This window comes from Acanthochromis polyacanthus, chromosome 4 (assembly GCF_021347895.1).
Source record: "Acanthochromis polyacanthus isolate Apoly-LR-REF ecotype Palm Island chromosome 4, KAUST_Apoly_ChrSc, whole genome shotgun sequence".
NCBI classification, from domain to species: domain Eukaryota; kingdom Metazoa; phylum Chordata; class Actinopteri; family Pomacentridae; genus Acanthochromis; species Acanthochromis polyacanthus.
This window is the reverse complement of record NC_067116.1, coordinates 28,074,188-28,088,405: the sequence shown is the minus strand read 5'-3', so window position 1 is coordinate 28,088,405 and position 14,218 is coordinate 28,074,188. Positions and strand designations below refer to the sequence as shown.

At 38.8% G+C, this 14,218-nt stretch overlaps 1 protein-coding gene across 1 annotated transcript; it reads right to left on the bottom strand.

Moving 5' to 3' along the window:
• Positions 1-1,628: 1,628 nt before the first annotated feature.
• si:ch73-389b16.1 (uncharacterized) lies at positions 1,629-7,212 on the bottom strand. The gene is made up of 2 exons (XM_051947432.1): positions 2,610-7,212; positions 1,629-2,517 (listed from the first exon to the last, which is right to left on the bottom strand). Exons 1-2 carry the CDS (start codon positions 2,788-2,790, stop codon positions 2,300-2,302), a joined length of 399 nt encoding a protein of 132 aa, XP_051803392.1. The 5' UTR covers positions 2,791-7,212; the 3' UTR covers positions 1,629-2,299.
• Positions 7,213-14,218: the final 7,006 nt, after the last annotated feature.

Genomic DNA, 14,218 nt, shown 5'->3' with positions numbered 1-14,218 from the left:
ATATCAGCTACCTCAAACGGCTAATATTTTCATTTTTCATTAATCGTATGCCCACAGATCAGGGAAATTTGTAAAGCTGAGGGACAATTAGACATGGTGGATGCTGTGACACAGATTTTAAACCAATAAACAAGGACCAGCCTTCTTGCCTGTTGATTTAGCCTAAACTCAGCCTGTTTTCTCCTGCACTCTGTGCTCACATATACAGAATTTTATTAGTGAAGAATTTCTAATAAAGCTGCTCTCATTTACATATTTTACTTATAGCATGTTAAATAGGCTCCATCTATCCATTTATTATTTTTATTTTACAAATTGTCCCTCAATCTTCAATCACACTATGGGAGGGCACCAGTCTACACTGTTCAAAGACATATATACATGATTTTTCTAAACAGTTTTACATAAATTTGTCTGTAAAATGAATGAAATTTGTTTAGAAAAATTAAATTTAATAGCTCAGTCCTTTTTTCCCCTTTAAATGGCACTTACTTTATCTATTTCTAGAAAGATATTTACAAATTTAAATGTGAATTTAGTGGTTTCATGCTTTAAATACAAATAGACATAGTAGTGAAATTGCAATTAGAATTTTAAGGTTATTCACGGTTACAAGGTTTTAATATATATGTGTATATATGTACACACACACACACACACACACACACACACAACATTTTATACAATTATACATATATTATACATAGTTGTATATACACCCCCTGTCAAAAGTTTTAGAACACTTTCTCATTCAAATAAATTACAAAGTGTCCTAAAACTTTTGACAGGGGGTGTATAACTGCTGCATGTTTTCTTCCCCACACTGCTCTCTGAGAGTCTGCAGTGCCCCCTGTGGGCTCATTATCTGTAAGAATCCACAGCATATCTGAGCGAATCTGTCTGTCACTATATGATGGGGAATGTTTGTGTGACAGTTTATTACGGCCCCACACCATTTTGGTTCTTTGTCAGATCAATTCTGAAAAATCAGCTTCAGTTTGCTTTTTCAGCTAAATATAGACGCAAACATTCATCGTACAAAATTGATCACTAAAACTGAACAAAAGCCTGAAAGTTGTTATAAGCCAGTGGAAAATGTCACTGCAAATCAAAGGCAGGAGAAGTAAATGTACATAATAAGCAGTCAGTATGAGTGGTGTTATAATTACAGTTTAACGTGGAGGTCAGGGCCAGAGAATGAAAATCCCCCCATAGCTTCCCAGCATGTGACGCTGTGTGAAACAAGCTGCACTAAATTGGGATCACATCACAGCCACAGGGAAGGCACAAAATACAGCTTTCAGATGACTCACCACAGGAAACAGACAACAGCCTATTGATCCCAGAGGGAGTCCAAACACTGAAAGCTTCTGCGCTGCACTCAGCATACTTTTCTGTCATCTGGGAAAGAATATATTACAAAAAAAAAAAAACAACAGAGAAAGAAATACAATTGTGTTTTTCTCTGCTTATAATTCTCCAGCTCTGTCTGTAGCACAATTTTTAATGTTCACACTGCGTGACAATGATTAAACAGACAAACAACAGTGTTGGCTTTTGGGCATTTTTTTGCTATATACCACTCCAGCGAAGATATTAAAGGAAAATAATCAACTCATACATTGGAATCAGCTTGTAGGAATTTAATAGCAACACAAGTAATGGATGAACATACAACTCTGTATTATAGAAGATATCATTTATGGGCAAGAAAAGGCTGATCCAAGAGGCTGCTAATGGAAAATGTCCAAATAAAGTTAACATCATAGAGATTTATAGACATATACAAATATGAGGAAGTCAACAACAACCTAGAGGAACCATTTATGGGAAGTGGGTTTTCAGATATATTGCTTCCGAGAAAATATAAGGCTAAGCTCCATTTTTCAGACACGAGATAGTAAAAGTAAAATTCAACGTATCATTTAACATAAGTTCAAACTGTTGGTCCCATCTAATCAATAGAAATTTATAATCATCTTTGGATTATTTCCAGAAGACACACAGAAGCAGGTGGATGTCAAATTCAGTGCATTAGCATGAGGCCTTTAGAGATTAAAGCATGAATGAGGAAGAAAGAGAAGAAGAAGCTAATTGTAACCATCAATAGCATCCAAATATCAAGAAATCAAGGCCTCACTGATGAAGGAGAACAACGAAAGCATGGTTTCTTCTCACCACTGTTTGTGTTTAGGTCTTCTTAGATGTACTATCTGCTTAGCCTTGTTGGCAGGATGTTGGACGTCACATGTGCTGGAGCTGGAAAAGGTCAGCAGCTGGTTCTGCATGAAAAGCTTGTTCACCTGAGCCCAGCTGCCAGCTTCTCCATCGCTGCTTTGCGTTCCTCTGCCTTCTGCTGTGAACGCCGCAGGACGTTCCTCAGCTCCTGCAGGTGGTCCAGCGTCCCCACCAGCTCGCCCTTCACCGTTTTCATCTGACTCTCCAGCATCTGCGTGTGATGAAGCGAGTTTCTCCTGTATCGTCTGCTGGAGCGAACCTTTTCCTCCAGGTCCTCCACTGCAGCAAGCGGCAAGAAATTTCACACACCATGAACAACAACAACCTAGATTAAATGTGTAAAAATAGATGATTTTGTTTGTGATACTGACCCATGTTGTCCTGGTAGCCCATACTCTCTGAACTAGACTCTGTCTTCTTGTCCAGCAGGTTCTTTGTCTGCTGCAGCATCTTTTCCATCTTCACCAGCTGAGCAGCTTTAGTGTCGCTGTCCCGACGAATTTTAAGCAACTCCTGCTCCCTCTGCGTCAGCTCGCCGTGAAATTTACTCATGTCGAGTGTTGAAAATCTGAACGGCGCAACCTGAAGATCAATGCTGAGAGACCGAATGACCTGCAACACAACAACCAGCAGCCTCACTAAACGCAAGACAGACGGCTAACGTCTCTAAAAGTAATCTGGAAGCCTCACACTTGAAGCTTCTGACCAACAAAGACGTCTGTTTCTGCTGTGGTAGCAAATGAAGCACAAATCAGCTGCACTGTTGTTGATATTTGGCTGTTTATAGGCCAAAGCCTCAGCACATGCCCGGAAGTCATCAGAAAACAGCCGTCTCTCAGTGTGCACCATTACAGTTGGAAAGTCATAAGACTGGTTTCACAAAGCCCTCCGGAAAAACAGAACATTTCCTCACAGCTGACAAAGGGAAGATGTTGTCCTTTTGTAGGATTTAAAGCAACTAAAATACCTGTCTTTACTGAAGAAGACCTTTAAAATTGTTACGCGACATGGCAACAATGCTCTGTTCATGATGTTGTATCAATGCAGGCAGATTTAGCAGGCTTAATAGTGACACATAAGCTGCATATCCATGTTTTTTTTGACTGCAAAGAAACAGCACTTTCACAGCAGCGTCTTCATAAATTAGTTCATGTAATTTTGTATTATGTCACATTATATGAGAAAAATAACCAGTCAGCATGTGTGTCAGGAATCTACCTAGATAATAAATAAAGAACTATTCAGTTCAGTGTGAATGATCTTCAAAAGTCACATTTATTCCCCAAAGCCATGAAAATGCTCATGCTGCCAGGAGAAAATGATTTTTTTATATGTGTGACAGGTCGTGGCTGTGGGTGAACGTTGCTCCAAATCACTGACACTTCGACACACCACAGCTGCCAATCAGGTGGATTATGGGACGTTTATTACACAATCACCAGTCTTCTTTCTGCAACACAGCACATGGCACAGCAAAGGTGTGTGTGATTAGCAGCACGCAGTCTCGGGACAATCACAATGGAGTCCTTTTTCTCTGTGCGGCTCCAAAATTATAAAATAAAGCACACAATCTTTTTATAAAACAGGATACTTCAATAGAAATAAGTACACAGTGTGCACAATTATCAAACAAGTGAGTATTTTGATCCCATCATTACTTCTAGGAACATTTTCATTTGATATGTGCGTTATTAGCACTTTATGTTAAGCGGTGTATAATTATTCAGCAGCTTTTTTTCCTCATAGAGAAATTTAACGAACACAGAAAAGTCCAAAATAGTGATATGTCATTCAGGTGCAGATGTTGAGCAGCAGACAATCAAATGTTTTGTTGCTAATAGTTAACAGGGACACAAAAAAGGTAGAGCGAAAGAAGAGGGAAAAAAAATCCTATAATAATATATATTAATGATCATTATTTCATGGGCACTTTTAAAAGTCTGCATCACCAAGTGCTTCACAATTCAACAAAACATCAGCAACAAAACAGTCATAAAATCATCAGATTTTTAAAAACAGATACAGATAATTCAAAGGAAATTTACGGTTTTAAGAAGAGACTTCAAGGATGTCACTGACTCAGCTGACCTGATTTCCTTGGTCAGATCATTCCAGAGCATTGATTGTAAACAATTTAGCTTTTAACCAGGACCCTGGAACGGTCAAAAGACATCTACATGAGGATCAGGACTAAAAAGTTAGACAGCTGAGAGAGAGATGTCATAAGAGGCCTTAAAAGTAATCAGAGGAAACAATAGTGCAGAGCTAGCCTAGCCGCGCTAGACAACCCACGGCAACGAATTTAATTCTCTGCCAGGGTGGGTCTAGTTACCCTCCATAAGGCTCGAGGCTGGATTCTCCTAAAACTGGCCGGACCAATCACCATGAAGTGTAGAGTCAGAAGGCGGGCGTAACTAAGTGACGACAGAGGCGTGACGATTCTGACAGAAACAACCGGCGCACAATAAACAGTTATCTTTCAACTCGGCTTTGGCCACAGCCCTTAAAGATTTGAAGCTAAAATTCAAATTGAAAGATAAACTAAGGACGGCACTGAAGTGTTTCATTGAGAAGAAAGACGTATTTGGACTTATGCCGACAGGATATGGCAAATCCTTAATATACCAGTTGGCTCCGCTGGTTGGGAAGCTAATGGGACTTAGCCACAATCCGCCGGTGCTCGAGGAACTCCGTCAGCCTATTCGTTGCGCTGATTGGTTGTATACCTACCCAATTGCTGCAGAGTGATTTGATAGACAACCTTTTAGCCCGCCTCCCTCCCTGTCGAGCGGCCCTAGACCCTTGTGCCTTCAGAATTCAGAACATGGGTCTAGCGCGGCTAGGCTAGTGCAGAGTTGCATCTAGGCCATTTTAAGGTAAGAAGGGATTAATTAAATGGAAAAAGCATGTAAATTTGGTGAAATCAATGACAGAAGAGGGACTTGCTTAGTCATCATCCAACTGTAGCTAGGAACAAGGCCACAAACAAGTGACGGGGATAGAAATATCATGAATCATAGAAACACCTCTGCCACAGTGTCATGGCCTTTACAGCCACCCAAAGCAAAGTCAAAGCTCAGTCCAGCTACATTAAAAGCTGTTTTTACTTTCAGGTAATTAGATTACTGAACAAAATAGTCAAAACTATATATATTTACAAAATTTAAAGTGATTTATCAGATATTTGTTGGATTTTGCATTTATTTCTGTTGTTGTATTTGTTTTTGCTCTTATTCATATACAATTTTATCTTATTTACAAGAGCATTTCAAAAAGTTCTCCGCCTCATCATAAACCATCAAGGATAAAGATTGTTTGTGTAGTATGGTTTCTTTATCTTCAGTGGTCCACTGATGATCAAGCTTCAATACTGAGTCACATCTTGAGCCTCAAGATACTCCTCAACAGCATGCATGATGTCATCATCACTCTAAGGCAGTCTGAGGCACACCTGTGCACTAATCATGGTGTCTAATCAGCATCTTGATATGGCACACCTGTGAGGTGGGATGGATTATCTCAGCAAAGGAGAAGTGCTCACTATCACAGATTTAGACAGATCTGTGAACAATATTTGAGAGAAATGCTGATATTGTGTATGTGGAAAAAGTTTTAGATCTTTGAGTTCATCTCATAAAAAATGGGAGCAAAAACAAGAGTGTTTATATTTTTGTTGGGTGTATGTTAGCACATGAATAAAAGTGCAAGTTTTCATGGAAAATATGAAATTGCCTGGGTGACCCTAAACTTTTGAACTGTAGTGTATAATTTAAAGAGTTGAGAAGGAGTCAGGGCAGATGCATTTCAATACATTTAAATCCACAACTACACCTTTTAACTGTATAGAAACATGAACCTGAATAGGTGAGTGAAAGGCATAAAAAAATAAAATAAAAAATGCTTTGCAAACTGCTAAAGTAAATAGGTGCTAAATATATAAGTGCTTTCTTTTTAAAATTAAACATTATTAACACATTTTTCATTAGTTTGATCTTCTTTCTTTGAGCTCTGGGCTGCTACATGCAGGGTAGAGGAATCAGAAAATTTTGCAAGATGAACATGCTGGGGTTTTTTTTCTGGAGATTTGGTGACAACAAAAACACAAAAATAGAGCAGAATGACCGGATTTATTCTTTAAATAGCTTGACAGACCATTGTAGTGTCGAGTGCTGCTTGTGAAATGTTTGTCCGTCAGCGAGGCCGTCACATTGTGTGGGAGGGCTGCTGCCTCGGCTAAATTTAGTTCACAGCATGAAATCCTTCTCGTACATTGTGTGAATTACATGGTGAAGTCGCTCGTGCATCTGTGACACAGTGGTCCCCGATAACTATGACACAAACCTGAATTATTTCATTTAAACGGCCATCCATTGCCCTCTATAAAATCTCAGCATGCAAACAGTCCTTCCAGTCCTCACAGATTGTTTAAATCATTCAGTGTTCTCCAGTCTGATGTATCTGATCCTCTACAAGCAGAGATTTCCCTCAGAGTATTTTATGCAGCACATATGGAAGGATATTTATGGAAGAGAGTTTCTGGAAATATGCTTATTCTGGCTTAAAATTACATAACAGATGGTGCGCATTACTTTAAAAGAATTTTATGTAAATGCGATGACTAACGTTTTCATGAGGAGCCTGTGGAGAGATACGGTAAAATATTGCTTAGAGTGACCCATTTATGTCCCACTGATCTGGATTTTGGAGGCTTGTGAGGAATGGAGCTGTTGAGGCAGATTTAGGCAGCTACAGCGAGAATGGCATCGTTTGTTAATAATTCATTGGGTGAACAACTCTTGACACAAATTCTGTGAAACTGGGCAGAAAAAATGCCCAGATTGGTGTGTGAAGTTGTTGCTTTTACCTGGTGGTCAGGTGGATTTACTGTTCCAGTGGCTCCAGTCAGCACCAGGCTTTGAAACACTTTAACATACATAAAAACACAATAAGAAACACTGCCACAGCCACATAATCAGGCTCGAGTTATGATCAATAAGTCCATATGCATATGTTTTTTTGCATTCATACACTTTTAGGAACACAAGTGTTTCATTATTAGTCAATGTACATCATTTGTTACTTGCATTTTAACACAGCTGCCTTTTATTGGACATTTGTCTCACTGGATTGGTCTGAAGCATGAGACGTATTATTTGTGAAATACATCCCTTTTAATTTAATAAACTTTCATTTTTCCTTGCCTTCCTGTTTTTGAATGACACTGCTTTATTGTTCAAATAAGCAAAATTGCGCCTGTGATAAATCAAAGTGTTATTAATAGGCTGTTTTGTGACATTTTATTATTTTGTAATGGAGCCACATGGGAACTGTGGGAAAGCTTCAGTTGGTGTTTGTGTGATAAAAAAGATGAAACAGATGCCTGTAAGCCAAACAACAAGTCATTTTAAATTCCGTCTTAAGTATTAGATTAGTTGTCAGACATGTTTTCGTGTCGCATCTCAACTTCAGTCGGAAAATACAGCGAGCGTGTCTGATCCCGATTCTCCACATAGGCGGGTGATAAATTGTATCATTCCCTGTTTCATAAGGTTTGGGTTTATGTTGTTTAAAAATAAGACAGATTGTGCTTTTGCATGTTTTTCCCGGAGAAATGAGGTGCCAAAGAAAAAGTGCAAGTCACACAGGAGAAGAAGAGAAGAAGCCTCAGAAAGCCTGGGAGGTGAGGGAATTCATGTAGAGAAAAGCAATAACAGCACGATGGGACGATTAAAACCTGAATCGCTCATTAAACCAGAAGATGATATTGATTATGCAGCCTAAGTTTATCTCTAATCACTGCAATCAGTAGCTGCTGATTAACTCTGCTTGATGCCACAGAGATGTGAGCATCTGTGCAGAAAAGAGAGCGACACAGGAACATGGAAAAAGGTTCTTCAGTGAAGGTGCAACAAAGTCAAGTGGGCAGCATGCAGAGGATGCAGAGGCTCTCCCAGTGTTTGTGCAGAATATCCTGCAGCTTTAATTACTATACACACAGATCACTCACAAAATTTATCAGCTTGTCAGAATTCAAAGCTCTGTTGTTTAACATTGATACCTGTTATTTGTGTGGATGGTACTCTGACACAAACACCTGAACACTGCAGACCAAACACACCTATCACATACAAAAACACATAAAAAATTATGCAGAATTTATCATTTCAAACAACATATTCATAATTTATGCAGGACACCAGCCTCAATGATGGCAGCAGCCTCAACCAGCAAGACATTGGATCAAACCGCACTCCAAAAACTGCTCAGGATTGGCTCAAGAAACCCAACCAAGAGCTCAAAGTGCCGATAAAATTCTGACTTGCAATAGGAAGTAACCTCAATTTCCTGCCCAAGGACACTTCAGCGCATGGACAAGAGAAGCCACGGACTGAAGTCAGTCTACTAATTATTGATTGTTCAATAATCAACTCCACTTGTCTACATGTTAAAGCATCCTTTGACAAGACACTGAACTTTATGTTGCTCCTGACGTTTAGACCAGCAGCTTGCATGGCTGCTTACTGTGCTTAAGAGACAAACTCTGAGGTGCAACACAGTTTAAATGTAGGTATTAACCTTAACATTTCTGAAAAAAAGGCTATATAATTACCTACATCAAGTAGGTAATTAAGCATTTGCAGTTCTACTGAGTAGTTACTGCAGCAGGATGGTGAATGTGGGATTAACTGGAAATAAACTGCAGTGTTTGTGTTCACGGTTACAAAGGCGCCTGTCACCGGTGCAGCAGCGTGGCTCACTGATGTGTTTGGAAGTTGTTAGACAACAAAGAAGCTCTGCGGCACACAGCAATAAGACATACCCTTGATCGTAGGCGTAGATTTTGCGTGGGACACAGCAGATACATCCCCCTCAGTATTCAGAACATGTGCATTTGTTCTCCTCCCAAAAAGCATGAAAGAGGCAGAATGCTTTTGTGTTGAAAAAAACAAGACAGATGCAACAATGCTTAAGACAGGGGAGGATTTTTTTTCTTAAGCACTGGGTCTGTTTTTGATCTGTGAAATATGAGCCTGTACAGCCACTGAATCTATGGTGAAAACATAATTAGATGCATATATATTCCATCATATACTGAACTGTCACCTGGTGCCAGAGTTTTGTGTTTTCTTTTACACAAGTAAAGACACTTCCACCATAAATTGATGCAGAAAAGGCACAAACTGGTGAATAAAAACTGCAGAAATGCAGGAAATTAGATGTTTGACATACTAAGACCCCCAGTATGCATCTCCAGTATTTAAACAAAACATACACCTATGCTTGTAATACTTGTTAGTAGGACAAAACCACTGTTCATTTTGATTCAATTATTAGGTTTCTTCACATTGAGAAAAATCTATACCATTTACAGATTAATCTAATGAAAATCTGGTAAACTTTGCCATCTCTCTTAATGTCAAAACCCCTCATCAAAACGCTCCAATGCAAAAAGAAAAAGAAAAGAAGAAAAAGATTTGTGATTGGAAAATTTAAAAAAAAATAAAATTAAAAGGAAATTAAGAACAATGTCTACTTGGTGTGATTTTGAAAAAAAAAATACAACTTCAATCTTCTAACATTTCCAGAATTAAACCACTTTGACACATCCTGAATGTTCCAGTCTTTTGAACTGAGAGCAACAAAGTGAAAAGCTAGGTTGCAAATGTGTAGTACAGAACTATGACCATGAGGGGGAGGACTCACTAAAGTTATTTCTTACCAGTGTGTCTGTTTACTGTCAGCAGAGCACTTGCTACTAATGCAGTGTTTCACTTCTGTAAATTACTTTTGCTTTCAGCATCCACACCTGAATTAAAAACATACTTTATTTATGTTAATGAAAACCGCAACACGGGAACAAAATGTCCCAAAATGCCCCAAAATCAGGAAATGCTGCCATGGAGAATTATTTCTGTAGGACTGACTCTTCCTGTACAGACAGCTTATTGGGTTTTGAAGGATGTTAATGGAGTGACAAGGTAATGAGCAGGTGTGGGCTGTAAGACTGTAACAGGGATTATTGTTGTTAATGAATGGTAAATTTAATTTAGGTTTGTAATGCAGATGTTTTCCAAAGAGGGAATTAAATCTGAAAGGTTATGTTTGTGGAGAATGCTTTCATTATATTAGATTCTACCCGTAATTATCTCTACTTATCATAATCAGGCACTTGAAGAGAGCTACATTCAGCTGAAAAAGCCCATCAATCCTTGTTTTTCTCTGCCATTTTCTCTGCCATTTTCTCTGTGCACTCCAGCGGTGCCACTGCCTTCATCGCTACAGCAACACAGTTGTTGTTTGTTTGTTCTTTTATATAAGCACATTTTTTTTATCTGCCCACTTAGAGTGCCTTAAGGTAATCAACCTTACATAATCACAGGAAATACCTTATCTGCATCCACTTTCTGCATAAACTGCTCCTCTGGAACGAAATCCAATATTGCAGGCAATGATACCAGCTCGATTTGGCTTTTCTTAAGTTGTCTCTGGAAAGAATTTCACAGTGCAACTATAACAGATCGCACATCTCTGAGTGCTGCATGAATTCTTTATTTTGTGCAATGAAATCTGCCATGCCAAACTGTTAAAGACAAATAGCTCTTGCTGCACTTTCACACTCGAAAATACTTTTTCATGAAATACAATCACAGAAAGTTAAGACTGTTGTCTCTTTTGATGGATGATAATGCCTGTGCTGCTCCTGCTAATGTGCTGTATAACTGAGTGCCCATTGCCTTTTGCTGGTGCAATCCCCTGAGATGCAGACTGCATCTCTGCATTTGTGAGATATACCAGCATGAGGGCTCACATCTCACAACAAAATAAAGTACAGAAAATCCTTTTTAAAAATCCTAGAATAAGAATTGTCACTCTAACAAACCTGAGAACCGCATAGCTTTAGTGTCGCCAAAAATATAACGGTCATTAACATAAATATTCAGATCTGTGTCGTCTGACAAAAGGATGTTCTACTTTATTCTTTATTTAAATAGAAGTACCAATATAGAGATGCAAAAGTACTCTGTTACAAGTAAAACCAGCAGCATGTTACTGTCGTAGCTCCAAGTGGAATTAGTTTACACTATTTTATCTACAGTTTTATATTCAGGAAAAGCAGAAAAAACTGATGGGGTGTCACATAATAATGGTAGAGAAAGGAGGAAAAAAAGTCAGTTCTGATACAGAATTTTGTACAAAATTATGTTTTCAATCTTTGATTTTGGCAGAGAACATCATCATTGATCCATTCATTGAAATGAAACCTTGTGAGAAATTTGAAGAGATAAATCCTCATTGTTTGTTTCAACAGCTCAGACATCTGAACTGTACGTCCAACTACACACTGCATGGTGTAAGAGGCCGAAAAAGTTGGAAATCACCGGTTTATCAATATGTGCTGTATTTTAAAAACATTTTTTAACCATCCTCATTAGAAAAGATGTCAGTTGGAGTAGAAAGTACAATATTTATCCATGAAATGTGCTGGAGTGGAAATAGAAACAGGAAAAACACAAATATTTAGTGCAGATATAGACTAAACCATATAAAATATAGAGTAAAATGTGATTCATGATCCCATTTCTTCTTGTTCATCCTCCTCTGCTGACACAAGCCTCCTTCTAAGCTGTGAGATTTGTCCCCGAGGAGCACTTCCATCTCATCCTCCAGCAACGCTGTCATAGCTGGCCTGAAATGACTTCTTAATTCTATATGGTTTCACTGGTGTAGTTTTCAAGCAACAAGCTATTAAAAATATTCCTGCAAGCCTTGGGAAGTGACATAAGTTGTGGAGGTCATTTGTTTTGAAGACTTTGCTGTAAATCCAGTGTTCTGGCCTTGTGAACTTGTTCGCATGGTGTCTTATTTATTTGCTAGAAGATAAATCACGAGTGAAAGAAGCAGTCAGCAAAACAGCTGACCATTTTCCCCTTGAAAGGGAGGGATTTTCTGCATAATATCCTTCTTCAGAGTGGGTTTCTGGTTTGCACATGGGTGGCTGCATGAATCCAGAGGTGTAGGACAGAGTAGTTTCACAGTGTCTGATATTTAGGTGAGCTGGTGTGCTTGAGCAACCATGAGTGAGGCAAAGAATTCACAGATCTGCATGTTCTACAGGAAGCAACGGCATAGAGTTACACCTAAGACATTTTAAGATGGGAAGGGATTATTTTCATGGCAAAAAAGTTTAAATATGTGCTTTTTATACACACAGATGGGCTTTTAGGGGTTAAATCAATGACCGGAGAGGCACTTTAAAACGTATGCTTTAGGTTAGTGATTGTTATAAAGGATGAAGGGCATCTCCAAGGTCAAATACTTGTACAGCCAGCAGCTGTCACATTATCCAAACGATAATAAGTAGAAAACAAATACGCTAATAAAAACTCACATCGAGTTATTTACAGGGCCAATAGTATGGGTACAAATGAGTTTTTCTGTCTATTTGTCCTCCATGTTGGCAAATAGTGTCTGCAGCCAGACTGATCGCACTTTGGACAGAGCAGCCAGGACTAACTGGGCCCTCTTCAAATTCCTATCTTTGTACAGATGAGAAAGGTCACTCAAGGTCTTGCCTGCAATTTTGCTTCACACTTTGACGTTGCCCTACTATTCATATTTTTCAGGGTGAGTGGCTCGTACCAGCTGACAAAACCGAATGTGAGGACTGACAGAGTTAAAACTGAAAGAAAACATTTTCATAAAGGTGTTGTCAATATTAAAACTTCAAAACTTAAATTTAAAGCACATGTGGTGATGGGCTTTTCAACACACAGCATTCACAAGAGGCACAGAGGTCAGCTTACTATCGATTAAAGTTCCAAGATATTTATAGAGCTGAACAGCCTTAACAACTTGATCTTTAATCAGCACAGCAGAGATGACCCTTAGTAAAATCAATCACCATCTCTTTAGTTTAGGACACATTAACATCCAAGAATATCTGTGAAACTCCACTACAGGGCTGTGATCAAGGCGATTACTGCCAAGAAGAGACACAATGAAAGAATTGTCTGTAATATTCATATTTTTTTGCCCTTATGAACAATCATAGATGAAAACTTTAGAAAGACAATATTGAAAACACAGACCTCAAAGACGGAACTCAGTGCAACAAAAGCAAAAACATTTCTGATTACTGACACACATGAGAAAAACTGTGATTAGGAGCAAAATTGAGTTCAGCTGTGCTTTCCAACAAACCTAACTGCATGAACATGGTTATAAAAAATGACCTGTAAACACTACAACTGTCTCACATTTGTACCTGCAGCCTGTGTCTATGAGCATGTCTGCATCATGGCTCCACATAGAAAAGAACTGGAAATAATCTGACTTTGATACTTCCCAAAGATAGGAGAGGACACAGGAAAATAGGTAACTAACTAAAAATCTGTCAAAACATCACTGAAGCAGGAATCAGGAAGCATAGAAAGCACCATAGTACCACTAATCATAGCTGCATTGGTCGACCACCTGAAGTGACATCACGGTCAGTGTACTACTTACAGACTACAGCTTTGAACAACCTATGGGATAGTTGATTGGCACAGTGGTGATCAGTGGAAATCAGACTATCTGGGACAACTCAAACACCAGGACACTTCATAACACCAATATCTACTGACAGCATCCAAGAAAACACTCCCTTGCTCTTTGGCAAAAAACTGCCTCTTTGGAAGGTCATGAAAAGAAGCCCGATGAATAAATGAAACATCCATAGATCAGACGAGACAAAAAATAAATAGTTTGGCTCAGATGGGGTGAACCTGACCAGGACTACCACAGTGAATGCATAGTCCTGACAGCGAAGCACAGGGTTTGTGACTGTGGGGGCTGCATGAGTGCAAAAGGGTTGAAGAGATGACATTTATAGATGCACCATGAATGAGGCTGACAAAATGACTCCCAGTTTGAAGAGAACAATAATGAAAAGCACACTTCCAAAACTACACAATAATTTCTAAAAAAAAACAGCAAA

Excerpts from the sequence above, each read along its gene's own strand:
- si:ch73-389b16.1 (XM_051947432.1), bottom strand. The coding sequence starts at position 2,790 with ATGAGTAAATTTCACGGCGAGCTGACGCAGAGGGAGCAGGAGTTGCTT. Across the intron at positions 2,518-2,609 it reads GGGCTACCAGGACAACATGG|TGGAGGACCTGGAGGAAAAG; the intron begins GTCAGTATCACA and ends CGCTTGCTGCAG.